Here is a 24,001-nt window from a genome sequence, read left to right as displayed (position 1 = left end):
CCACACTTCCAGGCTCCCCTGACCAGCAACGCCAGGGACGCCTCCCCGGCGCGGGGAAGGGCCTTGCTGCGGCCCGGGAGGCCGAGGCCCTGGGCACAGGCCGGGCGGGGAGGGCCGGCCCCCACGACCGGGCCCTGGGGCGGGCTGGGGCCGGCGGGACCCCGGTCGGGCACCTTCAGCCGCCGCCAGCCCGCCCCGGCCCTGCCCTCCACGGGCGGAGGCCCCGGCCCCGCTCCCGCCGGGACGAACTCTGCCTCCCCGCTCGGCCACTGCGTGACAAAGCGCCTCAGCGCGGAGCCGGCCGGCCCGGGAGCAGCCACCCTGCCCCTGCCCCCGCCGCCCCGGCCCTCCCAGCCCCGGTGGCGGCAGCCGGTCCCGTGGTCTCACCGTGGGCGCCTGCGCGGCGCTCCTCCTCCTCCTCCTTCTCCTCCTCCTCCTCCCGCCGGCGGCGGCCGCTGTCAGGATGAGGCGGAGGAGGCGGAGGTCCGGGCCGCCAGCTCCCGTCTCTCGCCGGGGCCCCCTGGCGTAGCGGTTCCCGCTCCGACGCCGCGGCTGGAGGCGGAGGAGGCCGCAGCGGCACCGCCCGCCCGCCGGAGCCATGGCCCAGCCCGGCCCGAGCCCTCCGACGGACGGTAAAGGGGGAGGCGGCCTCGCTCCGCTGAGCCGGCTGGCCGCGGCCTGCCCAGCCCTGGGCTCGCCTGTGGAGCCGCGCCGGCCGGGGGGGCAGCGGCCTGGGCGAGGCGGCCTTGCCGGGCCGCGGCGATGGGTGGTGACGGCGGCGGGTGGTGGTATCGGCGGGACGGGGTGCGCGGGGCGGCAGGGGGGACACCCGCGGGTTGGCGGCCTGCGGGGCCAGGGAGGCGGCGCGGCCGGGGGGGCGGCCGCCGTGTGAGGGAAGGGAGGGCGGGGAAGGGCCCGGCGGGGCGAAGGGGGCCCGCAGGTGCGGTTCGCCCGTAGATGCGCTCGGTGTGGAGCAAGGGCGGCTCCCCAGCGTGCCCAGCGGGGAGGATGGTGCTTTGGAGCCGGGAAGGGGCTCCGGGGCAGGGGAGGCCTCCCCGCCCGAGGCAGGGGGCCGGGCGGGGCTGGCCGTGCCCGTGGAGGCGCTGATGGCCCGGGTGGGACTTGGTCACCGCCGCGGCAGGTGGCGTCGGGCTGGAGCGGTGGGAGGGCGCCTCGGCAGGCCGGGGCCGGGAGCCGGGGCCTGGCAGCGGCTCCTGTGCTGGGGAGGACAAAGGAGGCGACAGCTCTGCTCTCACGATGGCACTTACCCCTGCGGCAGGCAGCGGGGCTCGCCCTCTGAAGCGTTTTGCAAAGGTCACTTGTTTCTGCTTTGGGAGGAATTACAGACAAGGAATTACGATTTATTTGTCACCCCCACCCCCCCTTGGAATAGCTTACAGGCCTGTGTGTGTCAGGAGAGCTGTAGGTAACAGTAGCTTGGGCGATGGGGGGGAAGGGGGGAAAGGGCAAGAAATGGAAGCTGAGCCTGGTCATAACGTAGAAATCGGAGGACTAGAGAGATGTGCACAGCCTCGAAGGGTAGGTGCTTACCCAGCCATGGGGCTATGCCAGAGCGCTCTTTTTTTAGAGAGCAGATGAGTTTCCCTGGGAAAACGCTCTGTTAGAAAAGGGCAATGATATATTCTTAATTATGCGTATCTAGGGAGTTGTGTAGGCTTTTTTTTTTTTTTTTGTGGAGTTCTGTGAGAAAGCGCTTATCCTGAGGGATTTCAGTATTTCAGTCTACCTTTTAAAAGTTTTAATGATGAAGGTGTTTAGATTGTGGAGTTTTTTTCCTACATTAAGGTCAATGATTGCATGCTCGTCCTTCTAGAGCACTAAGGAGAAAGTGAATTTCCTTGCTGTCCTGCTTGTAAGGTCAGTGTTGGTATGGGTTGCTTTTGTGTACTTTCTGGTGAATAACCATTGTTTATTGTTCTTTAGCTTGTTCTTCTGAGAGCTACAGAACAACTTCCAACAAATTTTCTTCTTGGCTCTTGCAGACTGGCTGACTGCAGGTGTGCACTGGAACTGTGCGTTGTGCAAATGTTTGCTGCCTCTTGACCAGGAAAGGTAGTTGTTTGTTAGTAGTATATTAGAAGTTCCAAGTCAGGTAGATATTATTTTTTTTGGTGGTTGTTGTTTGAAAAGAAGGCAAAAAGGTGCAAGGAAAATTTAGTAATTTGATAGGTTGATGAAGTCTTTCTTGTAGGAGGTACAGATTGCTGTCTTTCTCATGCTTTCTAGCTGTGGGAAGATGAGGATGCTGTAAAGAAGGCACATGGTGGGGGGAAACTGGCTGTAAGTTGGATGGATTCTGAAAGTAGTAGCTGTGTTCTTACACTAAAGAATTAGAGCTCCTAAAATGGCTCCTCTCCCCCATCCTCCTTTGGCAGTCATAGGAGCGGTTTGGGTTTTTTTTATCCACTTTGGTTACTATACTGTTGTCCTTGTATGTGTTGGTTTTATTTTTAAGTAACTTGGCAAAAGTATGCCTTGAAACTTCTCTGTTCTATTTTAATGTGGAGAAAATATTGAAGAAAGGAATTATTTAGTATTTTTAGCTGTTTGCACAGAATTTATTGCTTGAAGGAGTAGTATAACCTCTGATTTAAGATTGTGTGACAAAATAGAACTGGATTAGTATGTTCCCCTAAGGAAAAACAGTGGCTTTTTATGATTACTTATATTGATTATAAATACCATATGCATTCTTTATTTGTGCAAGACACATCAACTATGATTCTTTTGTTGAAAGCAAGTATAAAAGAAATACTGTTTCTACTGCAGTAGAAATAACATAAATAGAACAACACAAGAGGAACAGCATATAGAATGTATATTCTATTCTGATGCCCATACTGAAATGAAAATGGGCCCAAGAAGAGGGAAAGGAATAGCACAAAGAAACAGGAAAAGAATGGACATCAGGTCCTACCCTGTTTTTGTACTTTGGCTTAGTATAGATGTTAATAACCCTCTAATTCTTTTGTGTGGGGTAATAGAGTTTCCATATGATAACAATCGCAGAAAGGCTAAGTGCAGAGTCCTTTGGCTGCTGGTGTGCACTGTGCTGTGAACTGTTAGCTAATGATGTCAACCTCTGTTGCAAGTAGGTGTGCGCTTCTTATTGATTGTGGTCAGGGTGCTCTTCTGTGAGATTTTAATTGATGTGTGTTGTCTAGATTACATGACTGGAACAGTAATGCCATATTTTTCAAAATATTTTTACTTTTTAAGGTGGTATGCTCTCAGCCTCCCTGGGTATAATTTGGATCTGGATGCTTACCATCTCTGAAATAAGGTTACCAAACAAAATATTATGGCATAGTTTTTCCCTATCAAAATGCTCAGGCTTTAGTATTATTCCCCTTCTCATGTCTGGAAAACGCTACAATGAAGACACTGCAGTTACATAAAACACTAATTCTTCAAGACTAAAATTAATTACAATGATATGCAAATTATTAAACTCTTCTTACTGCACTAGTAAACCTAAGCCATTAGTACAGACTGATAATTAGCACATCCACTGATATTGTTCTGTGATAAAAGAAGCTGTTAATGGCACAGGCCATCAAATATTTTAATAAGAATTTGCCAGCAGAAAGAATTTGTACAGTATTGGAGTAACTTGTTCTTAACCCATCTGCTTAGCCTGGTGAAAATGGTGTGTTTCTTGTGGTTGGAGATTACACCAACTCTCAGTGGAGAGAACTGCTCAGCTGTACAGAGGAGATTGGAGGATGTTGCCATATTGATTTTAGTACCACTGGCAGCGCCACAAGCTGCATTGTTTTCCTGTGGCAGTAATCTGGGATCCTGACAAGAGCTGAGACTTGCTGTCGCTGTACTTCTCACATACCCCAGAGGCTGAGCATGGCTAGTGGAGGGATTTGGGATGTCACGTAGAAAATGAAGTAGTAACAAAACTTTAGCCTTGGGCAATTTCACATGTCTAGTTGTTTTCCTTATAAGTATCACTTTTAAATGAAATTGAAGTATCTAAAACACAATTACTCATCTCAAAAGCTAGGTGTGGTTGGTAGGGGACTGGTTTTGTGGGCTGATGTGCAACGCTGTGTTGTTGATGTAACTGTCAAATGTTAAACTCTTTTTCTCTTGGGGAGTAACTTCAAAATTGTTGGTACTTTCCCAGAGCCAAAAAATTTCTTCCCTCACTTTCATTTTGCTTGGTCCTTGTTTTGTTATTATTGAAAAGTTACTAATATTATTAAATAAATATATTTTTAATTAAAACCCACAAACTTTGAAACTTTTTTTTTAATCTGTGTGTTTTTCTGTACCAGTTCAGTGGAAAAATCTGGGATTTGGCTTCAAGAGTGAATCAGACAGCTTGAACATACATGTTTCCACCTTTTAGAATTTCTAAAGAAGTTTTGATCTGCACAGCAGGTCAGTTTGCTCTGGTGTGGAAATACGCATGTTCAGGGTGTCTGTTTTCCTGTTGAAGCCAAGTCCCAAATCTCTCTCTCAATTTTGAAAAATACTATGACCCTGTTCTTTATAATTAGCTGTTGACTCGCCTGAAGGCACAATGTATATACTTTTAACATGTGGACTGACTCTCTCTTGCATTTTGAACACTGGAAAATACAAGTTCTCTGCCCGTTTGTATTACTTCTTGGTCACTTCACCATTGTCACAGAGAAGATGGCCTTAGTACTGTTTTCGTCGCTTTCTGGCCTGATGCCTCAAGATGCTTAGTTGCTTTCCCATAGCCCTTTGTGGGTGGAGCGGAATCCCACTGTGGAAGTAGTTTCTGTGCGCTCCCTTGAAAGTGATTGAACAAGGAATTTTGTTTTAAAACTTTTAAGAAGCTCAAACAAACAATGTCTCAGCGTGGGAGTGGACCAAATCCCATAGACTTCATAATGTATGATAGTTGAACGGCAGACTTCCTGGGTTTTCACTCCAGTCACTTTATTAAAAAATACTTCTCAGATATGAAGTTTTCTATATTACATGTAGGTATTTTATTATATTTGACATTTTTTTAAAAAAGAAAAATATGTAGGTTAAAAAAAAACAACAAACAGAAGGCATGAGGTTATGGCTTTACTCTGACTGAAGTCTTCCGAGACAAGAACTGGTAACACTGATGAGCAGCACTTACTAAGCAGACTTCTAAGCAGTCTCTGACAGCAAGGATTTGGGGCGGGCAGGGTGAAGACAGCTAGCTATGAATGCCGTTGTGTGTGTATTTAAGAGCAACATTTTTCACTCCAAAGGCCTAGTTCTTTGAGTGGTTCATAGTCTTGCAGAATTGTTTCTAGTGTCTGATTTAGTGGTGCCTGAGTTAATGGTACTAGCCTCTGCAAGTTATTCTATAAATAGTGTAAGCATTGTGTAATTTTAGTCATGGTATAGTCAGTTAAGCATGATGATGAATTATCTCTGGAAAAATTTAAATCAGTGGGTATCTTTGTATAAATTGACATAGGAGGCACAAGTGAGCAGTGTACCCTTAATATTTCTGTGTCTTTCAGAAAGAAGAGCTTTCCTCTTTAGCTTTTCACTGAAATATACCTGGTGTTTGAGAAAACTTGTGGGTTGTCCTGTTGCTTTATTAGCAGTGCCTAGAGTACCTTAAGCATGCAAAACTGCAGCATGACTGCTAATATGAGGTATTGGTACGTTGTGTTTTGTTTGGTTTTTTTTTTTTTTTTTTTTTCCCATTCATGCCTGCTTCTGTGAGCCATGACTCCTGTTGGCATTTGGCGACCTGTGGTGGTGCTTCTCTCCTCCCTGTCCCCATCCTGTGCTTGTCTTCCCTGGCTTGATGCCTCCAAATACAATGAAGAGGAAAAATAAGAGCTTTTGAATCACCCTTCACATCTGTTTCCGCCTCCCCTGGCAATTTCTGCTTCCACATAGTGGCAGAAATGTGGCCTTACTTGACCTTTGGTCACAGATTTTTCCTCTCTGGTCAACATGACAGCCAGTCATTTGACCTTGTCTTAAGCAACTACTGCTCTTCAGCTAATCCTCCAGTTTCCTCAGCCTTCCTTCCCAGCCATCACCTCGTCTTTAAATATTGCTCTCTCAGGCCTTTTGCAACCTCCAGTCTGTGGGTGTCCTGTGTACCTTGCCCTTGTTTTGGCAGCTCCAGTCTTTGCTCTGCCCTGCAGTTAGCACACCCTCAGTCTCAGTTTCCTCCGTGCCTCCCTTCTTCTTCTTCTAGAGACAATCCCATGACTGTACAAACTTCCTCTGAATAGCATCTTTTCTTTGCCAAACAGCATTGCTCCCTAGCTATGTTGGATCTTAGCTTGTTTGCTCTCTTTTTAAGCATCTGTTTCTTTAAACAAAGATCTCTCCATTTTTGTTTACTGAGAAGGGAAGATCTTGTCGTGCTTTACTCTTGGTATGGAGCAAGTCCTCCTCTACTTTTCAACCCTCTCTTAATGCATGTTCAGGTTCTGAGTCTTTTCTCAGTACAGCTTATAGTGTTTTGCAGGCAGTGAACTTCATTTACCTATTTATTGTGAGGTTGGCTAACCAAAGGAGAGAAGTGCCTCACAGATTGCAAAAATTAATTGGTGGAAGTTCACTTAGGCCTCTTGGAAAGTAGAAAAATGTAAGAGTTCCACCTCTTAGCTATCAGAGCCATTCTGCAAGTTGGTATCAGTAGAGAGCAGGGCAGGACACTGACACTGCTGCGATTTGCTCCGTTTGTTCTGTGTGTAGTTGAGCCCTGTCTTGTCTCTTGTGTCTGCCAGTGTTAAGAACTGAAAAATAACGAAGATTTTAAAAACCCAACAACAACAAAAAAATCAAACAAAAAAATGGTGAGTCACACTGAGAGAAGAAATTTAAATTCAGGAGGGATTTTTTTATTAATATTTATCTTCTTGTTATATTCTGTGGTTTCTGAAAATGTTTTTTAGTAAAACTATGGAGCAAAAATGCAGTAATGGAAGTTATACATGGCAGAGTGGATCAGATCAGAAGACAACAGGAGCGTTAACTGTGTGGTGCTCCAGAGGGAATAGCTTGTAGGTGAGAGGAAAGATTGAGGATCAAACCAAACCAGCTTTGTTATTATAGTGGTGTTGCCCATGCCTTTCATAAAGTGACCTGAGTAGACTGTAAGGGTTTTATTGCATCTCTTTTCAATATGTGTTTTTAACATACAGGTAATTGCAACAAGATTTGAAAAGCTATTTAAATGGCAACAAAAGTGAGAACTATTCAAAACGGAAGAAGAAAGAGTGTTCTCTCGCTGTTTTTGTCTGAGTGTTTCCATTTATAACTGTTTATCCACCACACCCATGCCTTGGTAGGGTAACTTTTTGTATTTGCATGGGTGCTCACACTTAAAATACTTACCAACAGAAATGATTTGTGTGTTACATTTAATCTATTCTACAGCAGTGCTATGCAAAACGATTAGAACAGCACCATGGTTAGTTGCTTAAAAGAAGAAAAGATGCATTAACTTGCAAACAGTAACTTGGATACAACCACGGAGTATAAAACTATCCATACATATGTCTTTTCAGTGTCATTGGCTTTAATCTACATAGGAAGAAACACAGATGAGTGTTAGAAGTTATTGCTCAAGCGGTAATTATGTTAACAATCTACTATAAATTTTCATGTCTGGTACCCTTTAAGAAAATGTCTTTCCTGAAGCCTGCTGAGGTTTGTATTAGACTCCCATTGACTTCATACGCAGGAATTGGAACATTCATCTCACATTAACAGTACTCTGTGCCAAAATCACTGTGAGATAATTTAGCTGTGGTGTTACTTGGTTTATTTTGGTGAAATACGAAGCATAAATTCGGCTCTGTTCGTTCAAATCATCTGACGAGCTGGCATCTTTGTCATGTGCTACATCTTTTAGGTTTCCTTTTAAAGATTGGTTTCAAGGAGGATTTTCTTAATTGTCAGCTCTCATTGTTTATATCTTCTTCCTTGCACACATCCCTAGCTACAGCCCTAAATTAATGGGAAAGCAATTAGACAAACTGTATTCTGTGCTTGACTGCTGCTTCTGGCTGTGAGCATATTATAGCTGTCTGTCTGGCCTTCACAGCTTCTGTTTGAGTTTTAGGTGGAACTGGAGATAAAGATGCTAAATCTCTAAATGGTGTAGAAGCTCCTGATGTTACAAAGGTTGCATTCATTTGAGGCACTGAGGCTTACATTTAGTTGATGATACATCAGGAAGGGTTGTAACGGCATGTTATTGGGCCTAATCTAACTGTGGTTTTGTACTAGCGTATTTACCTTCAAGTAGAAGTAAATATGAGCCTAACCTTATTCTGGAATACAAATGTTTTCTGATATATTTTTATCTCCAGCTCTAGGTTTTGTACCAGTCTAAATACATCTATACTGGAGACACCCTTTCAGTTGCATTTTTTCAAAACTGATGGGTATACAAACATTGATGGGAAATCTGAGCTTTGGAATTTGCTTTCTGATACAGATTAAGTCTGTAAGCTTCCCCTGGAGAGCTGGAATGGAAATCAGAATTTGAGGAAGGTCATTTATCACTTGCAAATGACAGTCTTAAAAAGTATGTTCTGCTGCACAACTACACCGATCTCGGTTGCCACAAGGAAGAGTGCAGGACAGAGGGAAGGCCAGGCTATTTCTTTTGGCCAGCAGTGTGCACTTAGGTTTAAACTGTTTATCAAACTATACCCATAGGCTGGCATTTCACATTTCAGCTAAGCCAGTCTAGAAGGTTGCTGCTGCTGAAAGAAGTGATCCTGCTCTCTTCTTCCTGCGCCCGTAGTCGTGTTCCCGTCATTTCCTTTGTGTCATTGGACCCATCACTGAGCCAGTTCAGCGCAGTCACCCAGTTGAGAACTTCTTGCTGCTGCATTCACGGGTCTGAGTGATTTAGTGAAGGACCGGATGAGCGTTAGAGCTGGACCACACAGTAGCAATATGAGTGTCCAAGGGTATCGTTCAGACTCTTTTTTTTTTTTTTCTTTTTTTTTTTTTTTTTTCCCCAGTTTGAACCAGTCTGTGTCTTTGCTGTCATGTTTGTGCCAGTTCTGGTATATGCCCAGCCAAGTGATAAGCGTGATCCGGGACCTAGTTTGGCTGAAAATTGGTTTGACTCACCCCCCTCCTACCCCTCAACTTTTTTTGCTGTATCACTTCTCTGATTCTGTCACTGCACAGCCTCAAAGGCTGTTGTAGCTGGGTGGGTAGGGATAAAAGCATGTGTGTCGGGGTGAGGTGGGAGTGCTGAGTTACCCTTTCAGATGACCACTGGTACTTAAGTTGATTTAAAATGATTATAACTGCTGGCTTTGTAAAGTCTTCATGTTCTATATTGCTTGTACACCGTGCGTATTTAATTTTTTTTTAAAAAAATCATGCTGGAGGAGTTTTTTATTCATTTCTAAATGTTTAGGAACTCATTTGTTTGACAAGTGGTAGCAAAAAATATGAATATTTAGAACGATGGCTGTGTTTTCTGTCAAGAAATAGATTATACAGGCTTGGGGGAGTAGTAGTCTGTTGTTCTCAGGGAAACTATTAAATTGCTGTAGAAACCTTACTCCAAATGATAGGAACTGTATACTGTTCCTTATCAAATAAAGATGTTAATCATTTATTATTTGTCATACTGTATTTATGACCATAGTGTCTCCATAATTACTTCTGGCATCAATATTTCCCAGGCCATTTATTAAGATTTATATCCTTTAAGTGATGACTCTAAGGTACCATATTTTTATGCTTGCAACCTGCTTCTCTGACGACTAATACTTGTAAATTACTATTCCTTGAAAGTCAGTCTTCACCTGTTCCCATTCTCTGTTTATTCTCTGTTTACCAATTTGGGTGGCCAAATTATGTAAGAAGGGATAGGGAACCACAGAGGGTAAGACATCTGGTATTAAATCCCTTTTGTGGTGCTTGTTCACATTCATAACTCTTGGGATGTGTGTGAATTGCTGCTGTTTCTGAAGCTTTACTCATACCTGTAGAAGTGCACTAATGCTGTCTGGTAGCTGCACATGTGGAATTGAGTTTGCACGCTATTACTGATTATGTCAGCTTTTGAAAATGTCCACAAACATGCTGATATGCTTTAAACGACAGTCTCATACCTGTAGCAATGGTAAGCTAGAGAAGCCATTGCCTACATAAATTTCTCTTTGGTTTACCTACAGTGACTTCTCTTTGGTTTACCCTGCATAGTTTTCTTGATCTAGCTATGTACTCGTCTCTCCAATTAAATATTTCACTTTTTTTACCTTCCTTTGAATTGTAAGGTGTGTTAAATCATCACTAATTTGTTCTTTCTGCTCAGAAATTGGGAAGCAGAGTATTTGGAATGGTCTGTAGCCTGAATGCTCTCAAAGCTACACCACAATTGTTATCCCTGTGGCAAATAGCAAGACAGCATGAGATCTAGGGTACCTAGGGGAAATTTTGAATTAATGGAATGGTTTTGTTTTAATGATAATGAAATTATTTAATTTATTCAATAATTATATAATAATTATAAAATTATTTTATCAAAGAGAACAATGCAGTAGGGTTGTTCTGTTTTGTTTTGCTTTTTCCCTGTCAGCTGAGTCATACTTTATTCACTTTTCTTTCCCCAAAAGAGGATAGCCTTTAATAAATCTGTAGGCGAAGTGATAAACATTTATAAGGAGTCAAAGGAATTTTTATTTTCCCTCCCACTGAAAATGAGTCAGCAATTAAATTATCTTGAAAGAAAATTCTGTACTGAGTTTCTCATCTGGGTCTAGCAAATGTTTACGTTTTAAGAAAACATTTATACTAGTGGTGTTGAGAGTGAGAAATTGTGTATATGGTCTCCTGTATAGGGAAGTGCGTGTCAGAATCTTTCCCTAAATATCTGTCAATCTGAAATATTCTTATTTGATTGGAACAGCAGGTTTCTGATGGTTCACTAAAACAGACAATATCTTTAACTGAAATTTTGTTTTTCTTGCAAGGCAAGATAGACTGAAAACCTCACCGTCAAGTGTAATTGCCACGTGAAGTAGTTTAATCTGTTCTGGATTTTGTGGTTATAGCATGCAAATGATGAGATGTGGTAGTGTGGAAAAGCCTGGCAGAAGCATTCCTGCGTGAATACGAAGACTCATTCATATTTTTGATGTTGTTTTGGTCGGGAGGAATTACGTACCTTGCCTTTTTGGGGGTCTTGCTTTAAAATACTGCGGAGGGGAGATCAGTCGCTCTGCTGGAGCCCTTTGTACAGGCTGAAGGAGCCTCCTCTGCGCTCCTGCTTGAAACACCTTATGTTGACTATTTAGCTTACCAGTTAACAAGGTAGAAAAGACTGATGAACTAAAAGGAGTGGTGAAAGCGTGCGTGAATGCTGCCATGTTTGCCAATGCATTGTTGAAGCTTAGATGTATTAAAGGCTTGAAAAGCTTTGCCAAAGGGATCAAGTCAGGCTGTGACTGCGGGGTACGTAGATCTACCTAGGCTAGGTTTGAGCTGATAATGGTGTAATTGTAGCAGCAATGACACTCAGCACAAGCTGTGAGCCCTTTTAGAGAAATCTGGCCAGTACTTGGATACTTAACCTTCCCTGAGTTTTGTGCTGTCATCACTGTGCTCTTGTTTGCTCAAGCAGTGACTAGTTTGAGTAAATGTACACAGCCTGTAGGGTAAATATACCCTGCATAAAGCCAAGAAATCATTGAGCTTTTTTCCTGCAGTGTTTTTTTTTTTTTTTTAAATTGATCCTCTTGTAAAGAGCGGTTATAAAAATGAAAAATTGAAAATGAAAAATGAAAAGAGCTCCAAGCACTGAGCAGGCAGGGGAAATGCTGATGATTGTGATGAGAATGATAACTCAGTTTTCTCCATTTTGTGTTGCTGTGGATGAATTCAAAGTTCACTGAACGGTAGCTTGCTGTTGACTTTGGAAATACTGTGATGTGCATTCAAGCTTACCAACACTGCTTTTCTGGGAAGATTCACTGATGGTAGCAGCAGGATGCAGCCAAAATGCTTTCTATAGGATACAATCTGTTGTGATGTCCGGTTGACTTTTCCAAACCTGTGATTCACTGCTGCCCTATTAAAGTTATCACTGAATTGATGAGGCATAAAGCATGGTAGATTCTCTTGAAAAAATGCTAACAAATAGTGTTTTCCTGAAGGGTTGTTCTCCCCAGCTGTCAAAACATCACTGGCAGAAAAGAAATGGGGTAAAAACTAATGATGGCAAAACCCCTCATGCATAAAGTGGAGAAAAGTGTGTGCACGAAACTGAGAAGTCTGATGGCTATTCTAGTGAAATGGTGAAGGAAAGAACCAATTGCTATGATAAGGGATGGAGGAAAAGCCAGACTGTAATGATGGAGGTAGGGACTGTCCTTGGGAAGAAACAATGCTTTTAGCAAATGAAAGAGAGATTGCTGGAAAAAAAATTACTGTCAACATGGACATAAGTGATTAACTGCGTTCCTGTGATACTTGATGTGGGCAAACACTGTTCCATTGCAATCTAATATAAATAATGTTTAACTAAGCATACATTTAAAACTAGACTGAAGTTACCTGGGGCCAGAATGACTAAACGTGTAGAGGAGGTGAGGAGCATTACTCATCACAAGAAGTGGGCTTACCAAAACTGGGAGGAAGTCTGGTGTGATTCCTATCAGGAATGTCAGGGGATGGAGATTTGGACCCCAGAATCGTGACTACCTGGTTTTGTGTCCAAGAAAGAAGGCGAAGGAGGCAATAACAAAGCAACAAAGCTGTTAGTATGTTGTGAGTGCTGTAAAAAGGGAGAAAAAGTGGGAAGTGGAATTAAATGGGGAAGGAGAAACAGTACTTTTTGCTGTATAAACATATTTTGGGTAAGATTTCAGTAAAAATGATTGCACATTGCAGATGCAGGACAGTACATTGTTTTACTGATGAGTACTGAGTTACTTTTGGTAACTGGTGTTTGGCCTCATCTTGGAGATGCTGTCATGTTCATTTGCCTGCTCTACACTTCTGCATCAATTTAAACCAGCAGCACCAGCTGCAGCTTTGGTGCTGAGCAATGCTTCATGGTGAATAGCAGCTACCTCAGCTGGTGGAAGCAGGAACACGATCTTTGAGACGACGTACCTGTGAAATGCCGGCAGCTCATGCAAAATGCCCTGAAGATGGGCATAGAGACAATTATGCAAGTTTTTACAATATCATGCCAAACATTACTTAGTTGTTATTGCTTGTGGCTGCTCAACTGTGCAGGATTAAGCCATGTAAAGAACCCTTGTTTTCTCTTCCCTTTGTTTTTGTTCTCTTCTTGATAGTATTATAAAGAGAATCCTCCCATTTATTCAATGCACCTCCATTTCTTTAGATTTTAATAATTTTAATTTGTTGATGGCTTTTTTTTTTTCTGATGTCCTTAACGTAGCATGTCATACAGTGTTTAACATAAAAAAAAAAAAAAAAAAAAAAAAAGGAAAATAGAGAAGGAATAGGTACTACTAAGACCGTAAGTTATAGTGGCAAGGTATGCTTCAGTCATTCAGCTTCGATGAAAAAATAGTATTACTTTCAAACTTTAATAGTATATTGCAAATTTCCACTTGATGTTAGTATAATATTTACAGTGTGGTTAGATGTTTCTAACATGCAGTGCTCAGTTGAATATTTTTGATCTTGCAATTATCGATTTACTGCAATAAATAAAAAGCTACTTGTAACAGATCCGATGCAGCAAGGCTCAATTCTGCATTGTAAGCGATAGCTGCATTTGTCAGCAACACAAGTTTTGATGTACATAGCATTAAATTTGTACTGGATTGTTTGCTGATGAATGTTTAGTCAATAGTGAACACATTGTGGATGTCGAATAACCTTCAACTGTGCAATTAACTAGAAATTGTTGGATGAATGCAACAATGTCTCTGAAAGCCACCACTCTGCCCAAAATGGGGAACTGCTGGAGAGTAACTTCTGCAGAGCTGCTTACTGGTGGTGATACTGGCAAGCCACGGCATGTCTCACATTGCACAGCTGTAGGTTAGAATCTTTTCCCTTTTTTTTTTTTTATTTTTTTTATTCTTTTCCCTTTCTGTAGCTTAGTTGTCATCATTGCATGTAGTGCAGTATGCTCTAAAGGAAAGGTGTGATAATCCAGGCAGATTTGTTGCCACTCTGAAAAGGAAGGTGGCGAGTGAGAAGTCTGGTGTCATTCTCTGTCCTCAAATAAAACTAGGCAAGAGTATGCTCACCAGCAAGCTTCAGCCATTTGTCCGGGTAAATAAAATGCTTGATGCTTCCAAATGCTAGTTTGGGAAAAGCAAATAATTCTTTTCTTCCCTTTTTTTCCTTCAGTTTGGTCTGCTGCTGCTTAATATCTGTATGTAAAGGCAAATTTTTTTTTCTATGAAAATAAAGCAACCATCATTTGGTAAGTCAGGAATTCAGTTCAATGTGCTTATTAAAAGAACCATAATCTATTCCTTTTACTTCTGGGTGCCTCTTACAGGACAACTGTATTGGGGTATATTTTAAAGAATGTGGTGTTTTGAGGATTAATTTGGGGTTTTGAGGGGATATTTTTTGTGTGTTTGGTTTTTTTCAAAAACAAATCCTGTTTGAAGAAAATTAAGTAAATCTGTTTGCAGTCTAAATACATGTCCTGGTAGCAGACTCTTGGATTAAAAATCTATATAGTAACATAACTGTGGTTCCAATGTGATGTCATGATAGATGGAAATTAGTACTCTTAGGAAATAAGCATAAAGAAAAATGAGCAGCCATACATTTTTATTTTTTCATACTTCTGTCTCGGGCAATCATGGCAGGAGAAGAAAAGTGGAAAATGACGTAAGTATGGCAGAAGTGATTATTTTTAATTTTTTTTTTCCTTCCGATAAGTTTATAGTGTGTATTACTTCTGATTATTTTTTAGATTTCGGCTGTGTGGGACTGAACTCTTGATGTCATGTTTGACACTTTAAATATCAAGTAGAAAGCTTTGTGGCATTAATTTTATAAATAGACCCAGTACTCAAAAATAGTCTTATTGATAATCGGCTTTGTCTGTCTTAGTTCTGGAATGGTCACTACGTGTTTGTGTAACTGGAAACTTTGTCAAACACAAAATTTAATCCTTCTGGGAGCTGATCTGTGGAACAGCGCTTAAGTAACTAGTCAAGAAGAAATGTGTGTGTGTGTGTTCCTGTCTTTTCCTTGAACTGAAATTTTGCTGTGTAGTGGGTTAAGAGAAAGTTTTTATCTTTTTCACAAGAGTTTCACTTTGTGTACTGCAAGTTGTCGTAGTTCTCCTGTAAGCTGATGACTCTGAAATGAATTTTGCTGCCTTTCTTTTGAGTTCTTCTACCTGGTTAAGCCACATAATAGCATATGCTGTACTTTGCTGCAGTGTTGGTGTTAAACAGGGAGATTGGTGATCCCTGCTTCTGACCTGAAAGGTCTCTGCAAAATCTGTGTCATCTGTTAGAAACAAAGCTGCTAATTTGATTGACATGTCTGAAACAAAGCTAATAATTTGATTGGCATGTCTGTCATCGGTAGCCTATTTGCCCTAATACTCTGGAATAGAAAGTGCTATTTATAGCTAATAAACTGTTGGCCCAAAGGACTACTTGTTTGCTTGTTTGTTTTTCAGTTTGGGATATCAATTTTAATTTAAATTTTTTTCAGTGCTATTTCAGGAGTTAAGAAATCAGGTCTTTAGCATTTTGGTTTGTTTCTTGATGAGTTAGGGGCCTAATTAAGGAATTAGGTCTTCCACACTATTGCTCTTGTGAAATACAGCATGTTCTGTACCTGTTTTGATCTCGTATGTAACACAAGATCCTGTTTCAGTTGCTCCACCAGAACTGACCATCTATCAGGCCGTGTTTACTATATACTTCGTTGGTGGTGTTAAACATTGATAGCTGCATTTCTGTGCATGGAAATAGGAGCATAGAGACGGCGACTCCAGCAAGCTAATTAATACTGTCACTGCAAAATGTGGTTTGGTTTGGAGATTTTGTTTTGTTTTTTTTTTTTTAAAGTTGATAGCCTGATGGCGAATAAAAAGTTTTCTTTTTCAGCTCCATTACTGACCTAGGGTGAGTTGGACCTAAATTCAGAGCAAGAAGCAAGCTATAAATGCCAAAGACCTAATTGAAAAATCTATGAATGAGCTTATTTCCTGCCATTGACATCAATGTGTTTCCAGGCAGGCTTCAGTCTGTGGTGTAGCCTGCCGTTACCTGCAGCTGGCAGCTTGGGTTCACGCTTTCATTTTGGGAAGTGGAGTATCTGTATGGCCATAGTACAAACCGTACTCCCGGAGAAGAAGAAAATTTTTTTGTAAGCTTAATCATTTATACTTGGGAGAAAGGCGGTAGCTGTTGTGCTGTCTTAGGAAAGAAATCTTTTGCTTTTTACACATGTGCATTTTAAGAGGTTGATGTATGGCATAGCTTATTGTCCTTAAGTTTCCGTGCCATGTCTCACTGTGTGGATATGCTAAGGCTTGTCCTGAGCCCTGTATGTAGCACAGGTGGTAAAACCACTTTAAACTTAGTAGCAGAAGAGAAAGAATCATGTTAATACACAGTTGCAGTGATGCATGACCTGCAGTTGAGACCTTAAACTGTTCATTTTTTTGAACGGGTACAGCTGGTGCTGACACCTGCCAGAGCTGTTGTGGTGGGGGTTGGTTATTTATTTATTTATTTATTACTTTTTTACACATAACTGCTAGGCTGCAGAGGGGTAATACTGTAAAATGGTAAATATTTAAATTGCATTTCCTGCTTGGTGACCACCATTCCTCTTTTGTTTGGGTGGGAGGGTTTAAAAAGCATGAGCCTGTTGTTCCCCCAACTTGAAGCACTTGAAGTTTCTGCTCTTGCGATGTCCTCTCATCCTTCCATCCTCAGCAGAAGCAACTCTCTCCTTTTGGAAGAAATACACCTCGGTCGCTTTGTACAACAGCTTTCTGATGGGAGCAGTAGCACAGCTGCCGCCGCCTCTCCACCAAAGAAAGATGGGAAGGGAAACAAGTGACAAGGAGTGCTTGAGCCTTCACTGGGGCTGGGGGGGGGGGGGGGTTGGCTGGTGGCGGCAGTTGATTTGTTAACTTTCAGAATTTGTAATTGCGGAATTGAACAATTTTGTGTCTGAATCTTCCAAACGGTGTTTGTAGGGTGAGCAGTGTCCTCACTCCTTGCTGTGTTCTGGACCCCAGCGTGTGGTGCCAGGCCTGCTGGCACGGAGCTGCCGGTGGCTTTAGCGACCTGCCCCTGAGCGCGGCAGGCAGCTGGCGTAGGCTTGGGTGCCTCTGATGGTTGCCTCTTGAGAGCTGAAAGGGTGAGATCAAAACCAGCTCCTGCACGGCAGGCATGGTGCCTCACGGCTCGGAGGTGCGAAGCAGGTGCTGGCGCCGCTGGCAGCATCACCCTCCCTCGGAAATATAGTCAAGCACTTGGAAGATTTCCCTTTGGAAGACTTCAGCAAGAGATCAAAGGCAACTCTTTAGCCTTGGGAAGTGGTTTTGCTAGCAGAGCCTGGCTCCATGTGTGCTGTTTCTTTCCTTGCTCTCAGTGTGTCGTCTTTGCTACAGGTTCCTTGCATTTTCTGGAGAATACTGTGCAGTTGGCTTTGCACTATCCAGGTAGGGGTTGCTGGCCAGAAAAACTGATGTGTTGGTGTTAAGGTTATAGAAAAACAAAATGAGGATTTCAGTTAAAAAGCAATGTTAAAGTTTCTCTAGTCCTGTATCTAGAGATACACCTTTTATCTGATAGAGTTGAACAGATTAAGTGCTGTACTTTGTAACACCATAACCCCTCATAACCAGCAATTGGTAAAACACACCTGTGCTTTTAAAAGATCCTTTTGTTTGTGTCTGCTCTTACTCTAAGTCATCTGGTGCTAAAAATAAATATAACTCACCCAGTCTCAGAGGCATTGACCATCCAGTGTTTTACCACTGTAAGCTCTAGATCCAGTTCTGGCTGTTTGTAAGTCTAAATGTTTGATACTGACATCTTGTAGCCTTTGTACTATGTTTTTGCTACTTATTTTTGGTGGGAAGCCTGTTGGGCGTGATATGTAGACACTCATGATAGATCAAGATTTTATGTATCTAGTCTGTGCTGTGTAGAGGCTATAACCGAAGTGATTCAGCTTTGCACAACGGAGTTGGAATGTGTCCATAAAATGCTTTTGCAGAACAGATAGAGAATTGTGTAGAGGAATATTATTTGTTCAGTGCATCGCAGCATGGAGATGGGTTTTGTTCTAGCTCCTCTGTCTTCTGTTTCTGTTTTGTATTTGAATTCAGAGGTGCGCAACATAAAACTGTCTGGCACCTAAACCAGGCCTATACTTCTTGAGGTGCAAAGAAGTTAGTTGCACAGGAAGATCGATATTACAAGGTCGGTGATTGTGTGGGATCTTTATAGCATCATACAATGGCATTGTATTTTTTTTTTTCAATAACAACTGCATCATAGCAGTCTTTAGGTGCCTTGTGGACTTCCTACTGTTCCTCCTTTTGTTGTACCACCAGATCAACTGCTAACGTGGTAAATACTGGAAAATAGTGTGATGTATGTGCGCCCTTGAGGATTTCTGCCTGCTGGAAATGAGGAGAGTTTAATCTTACGATCAGTTATTTCTTCATAGATTGTCATAATCTTTTGGTAGACCTCACTGGGTATAGTCTGGTTCGTCTTCTTGGTGATTGTGCAGAACTGATGAGAGGAAAGATAATGGCACCTAATTTTTAGCTTACGGGTTTTTCTGTGCTTTGTTCTTCTGTAGCTGTTAGCTGTGCAGCTGTCACTTTGTTTTCTTTGACCTCAGCCTTTGAGAACTTGGTGCTTTGTTGCTCAGCCTTTACACACTGTTCCTCTGCCTTGCGACTAAATTCCCAGTGTTTTGGAAAGAAGCACCAATAGAAATAATTCTGGCACTGGTGGGTTTTCCCCCCCCCACTTCTTCCTTCATTGTATATAGAAAATTGTGGTGTTCTTTGGGAGATTTATTGTTTTCTACAGAATTCCCTCCTACATGCACCTCTAGTGCTGCAAAGATACCCAGTTATAATTGGTGCTACAGTCTAAGAAAACTTATCTTCCTTAGTTGCTTAAAGGACTCCTACTAGTTGTCCTGATGTATCGTGAGGCAACAGCTGAGCTAATGTGTAAAGATATTTTGAAAAGACTAAGCCTCAAACTTGCAGAATGAAACACCTTAACTGTTATCAACATACTTTATCTTCTGTTTTATTTTTAGTTGCTCTTCTACAACGGGTAGCAGAATTGGAAAAGGTCAATGCAGAATTTCTGCGCACAAAACAGCAACTTGAGCAAGAATTTAATCAAAAGAGAGCAAAATTTAAGGAGTTATACTTGGCAAAGGAAGGTAAGTTCTCCATTCTCTGGATTATTCTAAAGTTTATTAAATATCATCTTCAAATAATCCCTGTATGAAGAATAACCTTTGTAATGCAAACTACAATTCCCCATTTGCCCATGCACGCTGCTCTGCTTTTTTTTTTTTTTTTTCCCCCTGGTTAAGGGTAATTAGGATTTAAGGGGGTTTTCTGCTGGGATAGTTGACTGCATATCCAGCGTGATTAGTAGGATAAGGTATTGTTGTATTTAATTTGCCAAAAATGGAAAAGTAACAGTAGCCTTTTAAGTAGATATAGTAAGAACCTAAGAGACAAGCAGAGAGTAACATTCAGTAGGTGGCTATTTAGCTTCCTAGAATGAATTTTCAGAATTAAATTTAAAGATTTGCCTGCGTGGATAGGAGTCAGCAGAGCAATTTGATGTACGTGCAGAAGCAGCACCACTGAATTTCAGTACTAACTTTCTGAAGTCATGGTATGCTCATTATCTCTGAACAGCAGCTGATCTGGTAAATGGAAAGGCTTAGTCTAGATGGTGTGCTGTTTGTGGCTGGCTTTTCTATTTAGAATTAATTTGTCTTGAATTTCCATCTGAGGTAGAATGTAAGCAGCAAACATTATAAAAGTTTCAATACCAGCCAAGGGCATCTGTTTCAATAACACTCTTTAGAGGAAAATTTGAAACATATGAGCTCAAATATCTGATGAAGAATTGGACAGTAGAGAGATAGCTGTTGTTCTGAGAGCCAAATTGATTTATTTCTAATCCTGATGATTTTCCTGTCTTTAACATATGAAAGCAGAGCCAGAAAATAATGCATTAAGACTGCAGCTGCTTGTATAAGCTTATAAGAGCAGAAATACAACAGGCATAATGAAGATCAAATCACACAGAAGGCCTATTTCTTTGTGTCTCTAGCAGCTGGATGAAAGGAAATTTAAGATACGAGACACAACTGGTGAGATCAGCAATAATTCTCTTTTTTTCAGAACAGTCAAAAAATAGAAAATAAAAATAAATTGTGATGAGGGGAAAAAAATATCCAACTTTCACATGTACTGAATCAAAAGGATACCAGGGAGGATATACAAACAATTACTTTCCACCACCCTCATCCCCCAAGATTTTTTTTTCCCCTTCCTTTTCTCCAAGACCCTTTCCTAAATGTATGTTGGGATTGTTGCAACCCATCCTTAATAGTGTTGTTTGAGAACCAAGTAATATAAATGCTACAGGATCTTGTAGGGTTTTTTGGTTGGGTGTTTTTTTTGGTTTGTTGTTTTTTTTTTTTTTTTTTTTTGTTACACACAAGGTTTAATGCCCTTTAGAGTACCTATTTGCCTCTGAATTCCATGTTCTCTGTCAAGAGGGAAGGTGTTGGGCACCAGGTTTTTGGGTCTGAGGGAGATACATGGAGATAGCTTGGTATTTGTTGTACAGTGGCCAGATGTTTCTGCTAAAAGGAATTGCCACTGGAATAGTCTTATGTGGGCATAAAACTATTTTGTGGTAGTGCTTTTGGAGGTAATAGTATAATACATACCCTCCAGAGCTTTTTGCTTCAGATTAACTGAAAACTCAGGAGGATGATGTGAAATTCCTGTTCATAGTTGCGACAATTAAAGAAGTAGTGGATGCTCCATTGAATGTAACCCTTTTTTCAGTAGAACCTCAGTTTTATCAGAGCCATGGTAAAAAGCAAATTAGGCTGCATAGTTTTCTTGTGTGGGCTCAATGTAGTGGTCACAGTGTTTCTGTTCAAGAAGTATGAGGTTCTATCCAAATTCAGGACCAAGTTGGTGCCAAAAATGGGGGAAGAACTGTCTTCCTGTCTGTTGTTATCTTTTTTCAGACTCATTATCAGAATGAGTTACATAATGATGAACTCATTAAAAGCACAGTTCGCTTCAATCAGGTATATTGTTTCATAGTTATACCTACAGTGTCTGCTTTGTGGCTGTGCCCATGAGAAGGTACTTTGTTATTAAAAGGCAAGGGCAGGCAAGCAAATGCAAGAAATAATGTTCCTTTAAAAGATACCTGCTAACATTTGTTCAGTTTTTATGGGTAGATGCTTTAACATCAGTGCTTCCTTCACTCCTTCGTTAGAGTGCTTCTCTTTGCCATAGCAACTATGGATACTCTTCAGATTGAATTTATTAATCAAGCTAAATGTAAATAATAACTACTTTTCAGAGGACCTGAAAAGACAAAATGCAGTGCTGCAAGCAGCCCAGGATGACCTGGGACAATTGCGGACCCAGCTGATGGAGGCTCATGCTGAAATGGAGAACATCAAAGCTATAGCTACAGTATCTGAGAATACAAAGCAGGAAGCTATTGATGAGGTGAAGAGACAGTGGCAAGAAGAAGTAGCTTCGCTACAAGCTATTATGAAAGGTAACAAGCAGGCAAGCCGCTGCGGCTAAGCTCAGACACCTCTTTAGTATGCATTTAGTGATCCGTGCCTGCTCTTGCACTGAGTATGGGTAGCTGCTTTTCAAGCCTTGGCAAAACTGGGCCACAGAAATGGTGGATGAAGCGTAGTTCCCCAGTGTGTGTGGAAAGGAACTTGGTGGTTCTTCTCTGTAAATATGAGATTAGATTTTTAGAAGGAATCATGGCAATGGGAACTCCCACATACATGCAAAGCATTTTTCGAGGGACTATGAATGTGGTACTTTATGCTTCCATGAAGATAAGTATGATGCATGTAATTTGACAAGCCTGAAAACAGCTTTAGGCTGACAGCATGATTCTCTTCTTTCCTTCTGTGTAAACATAGTTCTGCTGTCAGACAGTTAAGTGTCCCTCCAGTACTGTCACATGGACTTTTCCCCAGGCTAGTAACTGAACTTGCTGCTCTATGTCAGTCGTGGGTGTCTTTTTTTTTTTTTTTTTCCCCTCCTCCTTTTTTTTTCCTTGATAGTTCTGAGCTATTCTTTGTTATGTTTGCATGTTGCCCAGCTGTTGACATTTCTCAGACAAACAGTGTGCAAGGAACCAAATGCAGGATGTAAACTGGAGACAGGCTGTTGCCATAACAGGCTGTTTTCTTAAATGTTCACAAACAGGATCACAATTTCTTGAGCCTACGACCTGTTGGCAGTTTTTCCACCAGCTGATTATGCTTTTCCCCCAGAGAAGACAAATCTTCATGTATATTGAGTACACAAATTGCTGTTTATTTATGATCTACATAGTGCATGAACCTAGATTAAGGCTCACTTGTGCCAGCTGCTGTCCCTATGTAAACAAAGACAGCTCCTTACCTGAAGGGGTAATAATAATAACAGAGCAATGAAAGCTGTGTGAGAAGTTCTAGCTTCTTTGAATTATGGAGTAAGTAAGTAGGGTTTTGGTAGTTTGTTTGGATGATGTGCTTGGAGGTACAAAATGGGCTGCTAAATAGGATTTTAGACATGTACGTTATTTTTAAATTAGGAGTTACACAATTTGGGCGGGTTATTTGTGTTTTAATGATGGTACAAATTAGGATGCAGTTCCTTTGGAGCTTTTACTTACGTGGTTGGGTTTTGAGGCAAGAGTCAAAGGGAAGAAAGAGAAAGGGAGTGTTTGCTGTTGTCCTAGTTTTGATCAGTTATGATAAATCATTGACTAGTTGGAAATGGCAGTTCCTAAAGCTCTGTTTTTTACCTTGCATTGAAAATAAGTTTTGAAAATGCTGTTTTATAGAGACTGTTCGTGACTATGAGCTCCAGTATCATCACAGGTTGGAGCAAGAGCGAGCTCAGTGGAATCAATATCGAGAAAATGTAGAACGGGAAATAGCAGAGTTAAGAAGGCGACTGTCTGAAGGTCAAGAGGAAGAAAACCTAGAAAATGAAATGAAAAAGGTACATTGAGATCCAGTTTTTCAGATTCTGTTTCAAGATGCACTTATGTTGTTATGTGTGAGTTCCTTTCTATGGCCTGCTGTAGTTCCTCAGAAATACACGTAGCCTCGTTCTGCCAACTTTCAGCTCTTTTGTTCATGGAAGTCATCGTGACCTAGTCCTGCATTTGAATCTGCAGAGGTATTGTACCTGATTACATGGATTCGGTACGAGGATTGCACCTGAGAAGATGGTAAGGTTTGGCCTTCAGCTTGTAGAAGCAGGAGACCTTGTAAAGTCTCTTGATGTAACGTCAAATGAAGTCGAAGCCCACTTTAGATTTTTCTGGATTGACTGCAGACTTACAAAATTTCCTTTACACTTGTGCACTTTTATTCCCTTTCTCAGATCCTATAAACTTCTTTTCAGGTGTTTAATGTGCACTATATCTAAAGTGTCCTTCGTCTTTCTTTAAGGTAAGCCATGTTTGTGCAACACAGTATTACTGGCTTCCTAGGAAATACAAAACCTTGCTGTCACAAAACAACAGACTCTAGATGAAAGATAATTGCCCTGGAGTTTGGAAATATTTTGCTGCTGTTGTTGTTCCAAGTTCTTTGACTTCAAAAGAGTTCATAGAAGTAGATTGAGGTGCCTTGTGTTGAGTTGGGATTATTTTTTGGTTTTGTGGTTGAAGATTTGGTGTATTTCTCTTTCAGTCAGGGGGGAAATTGAATCTGTCATAATAGATCAATATATTGGAAACTTTGATTATTATAA

The 24,001-nt window shown here is 41.4% G+C and overlaps 1 protein-coding gene across 4 annotated transcripts in view; it reads left to right on the top strand.

The window, feature by feature from the left end:
• Positions 1–466: 466 nt before the first annotated feature.
• RABEP1 (rabaptin, RAB GTPase binding effector protein 1) overlaps positions 467–24,001 on the top strand; it is a 49,745-nt gene continuing 26,210 nt past the window's right edge. The window contains exons 1-5 of one of the 4 annotated variants that reach the window (XM_040613928.1): positions 1,834–1,878; positions 2,004–2,073; positions 19,264–19,392; positions 21,582–21,785; positions 23,082–23,242. In XM_040613928.1, coding sequence (XP_040469862.1) covers positions 21,653–21,785; positions 23,082–23,242 — 294 coding nt within the window. In that variant the 5' untranslated portion in view covers positions 1,834–1,878; positions 2,004–2,073; positions 19,264–19,392; positions 21,582–21,652. Of the gene's footprint in view, positions 633–1,091; positions 1,315–1,833; positions 1,879–2,003; positions 2,074–14,367; positions 14,408–19,263; positions 19,393–21,581; positions 21,786–23,081; positions 23,243–24,001 lie in introns of those variants that run through there. The other 3 variants (XM_040613926.1, XM_040613925.1, XM_040613927.1) reach the window with 3 other exon arrangements.

Source organism: Falco naumanni, chromosome 1 (genome assembly GCF_017639655.2).
Source record: "Falco naumanni isolate bFalNau1 chromosome 1, bFalNau1.pat, whole genome shotgun sequence".
NCBI lineage: Eukaryota > Metazoa > Chordata > Aves > Falconiformes > Falconidae > Falco > Falco naumanni.
Note: the sequence above shows the minus strand (reverse complement) of the source record. Positions and strands in the feature narration are given on the sequence as shown.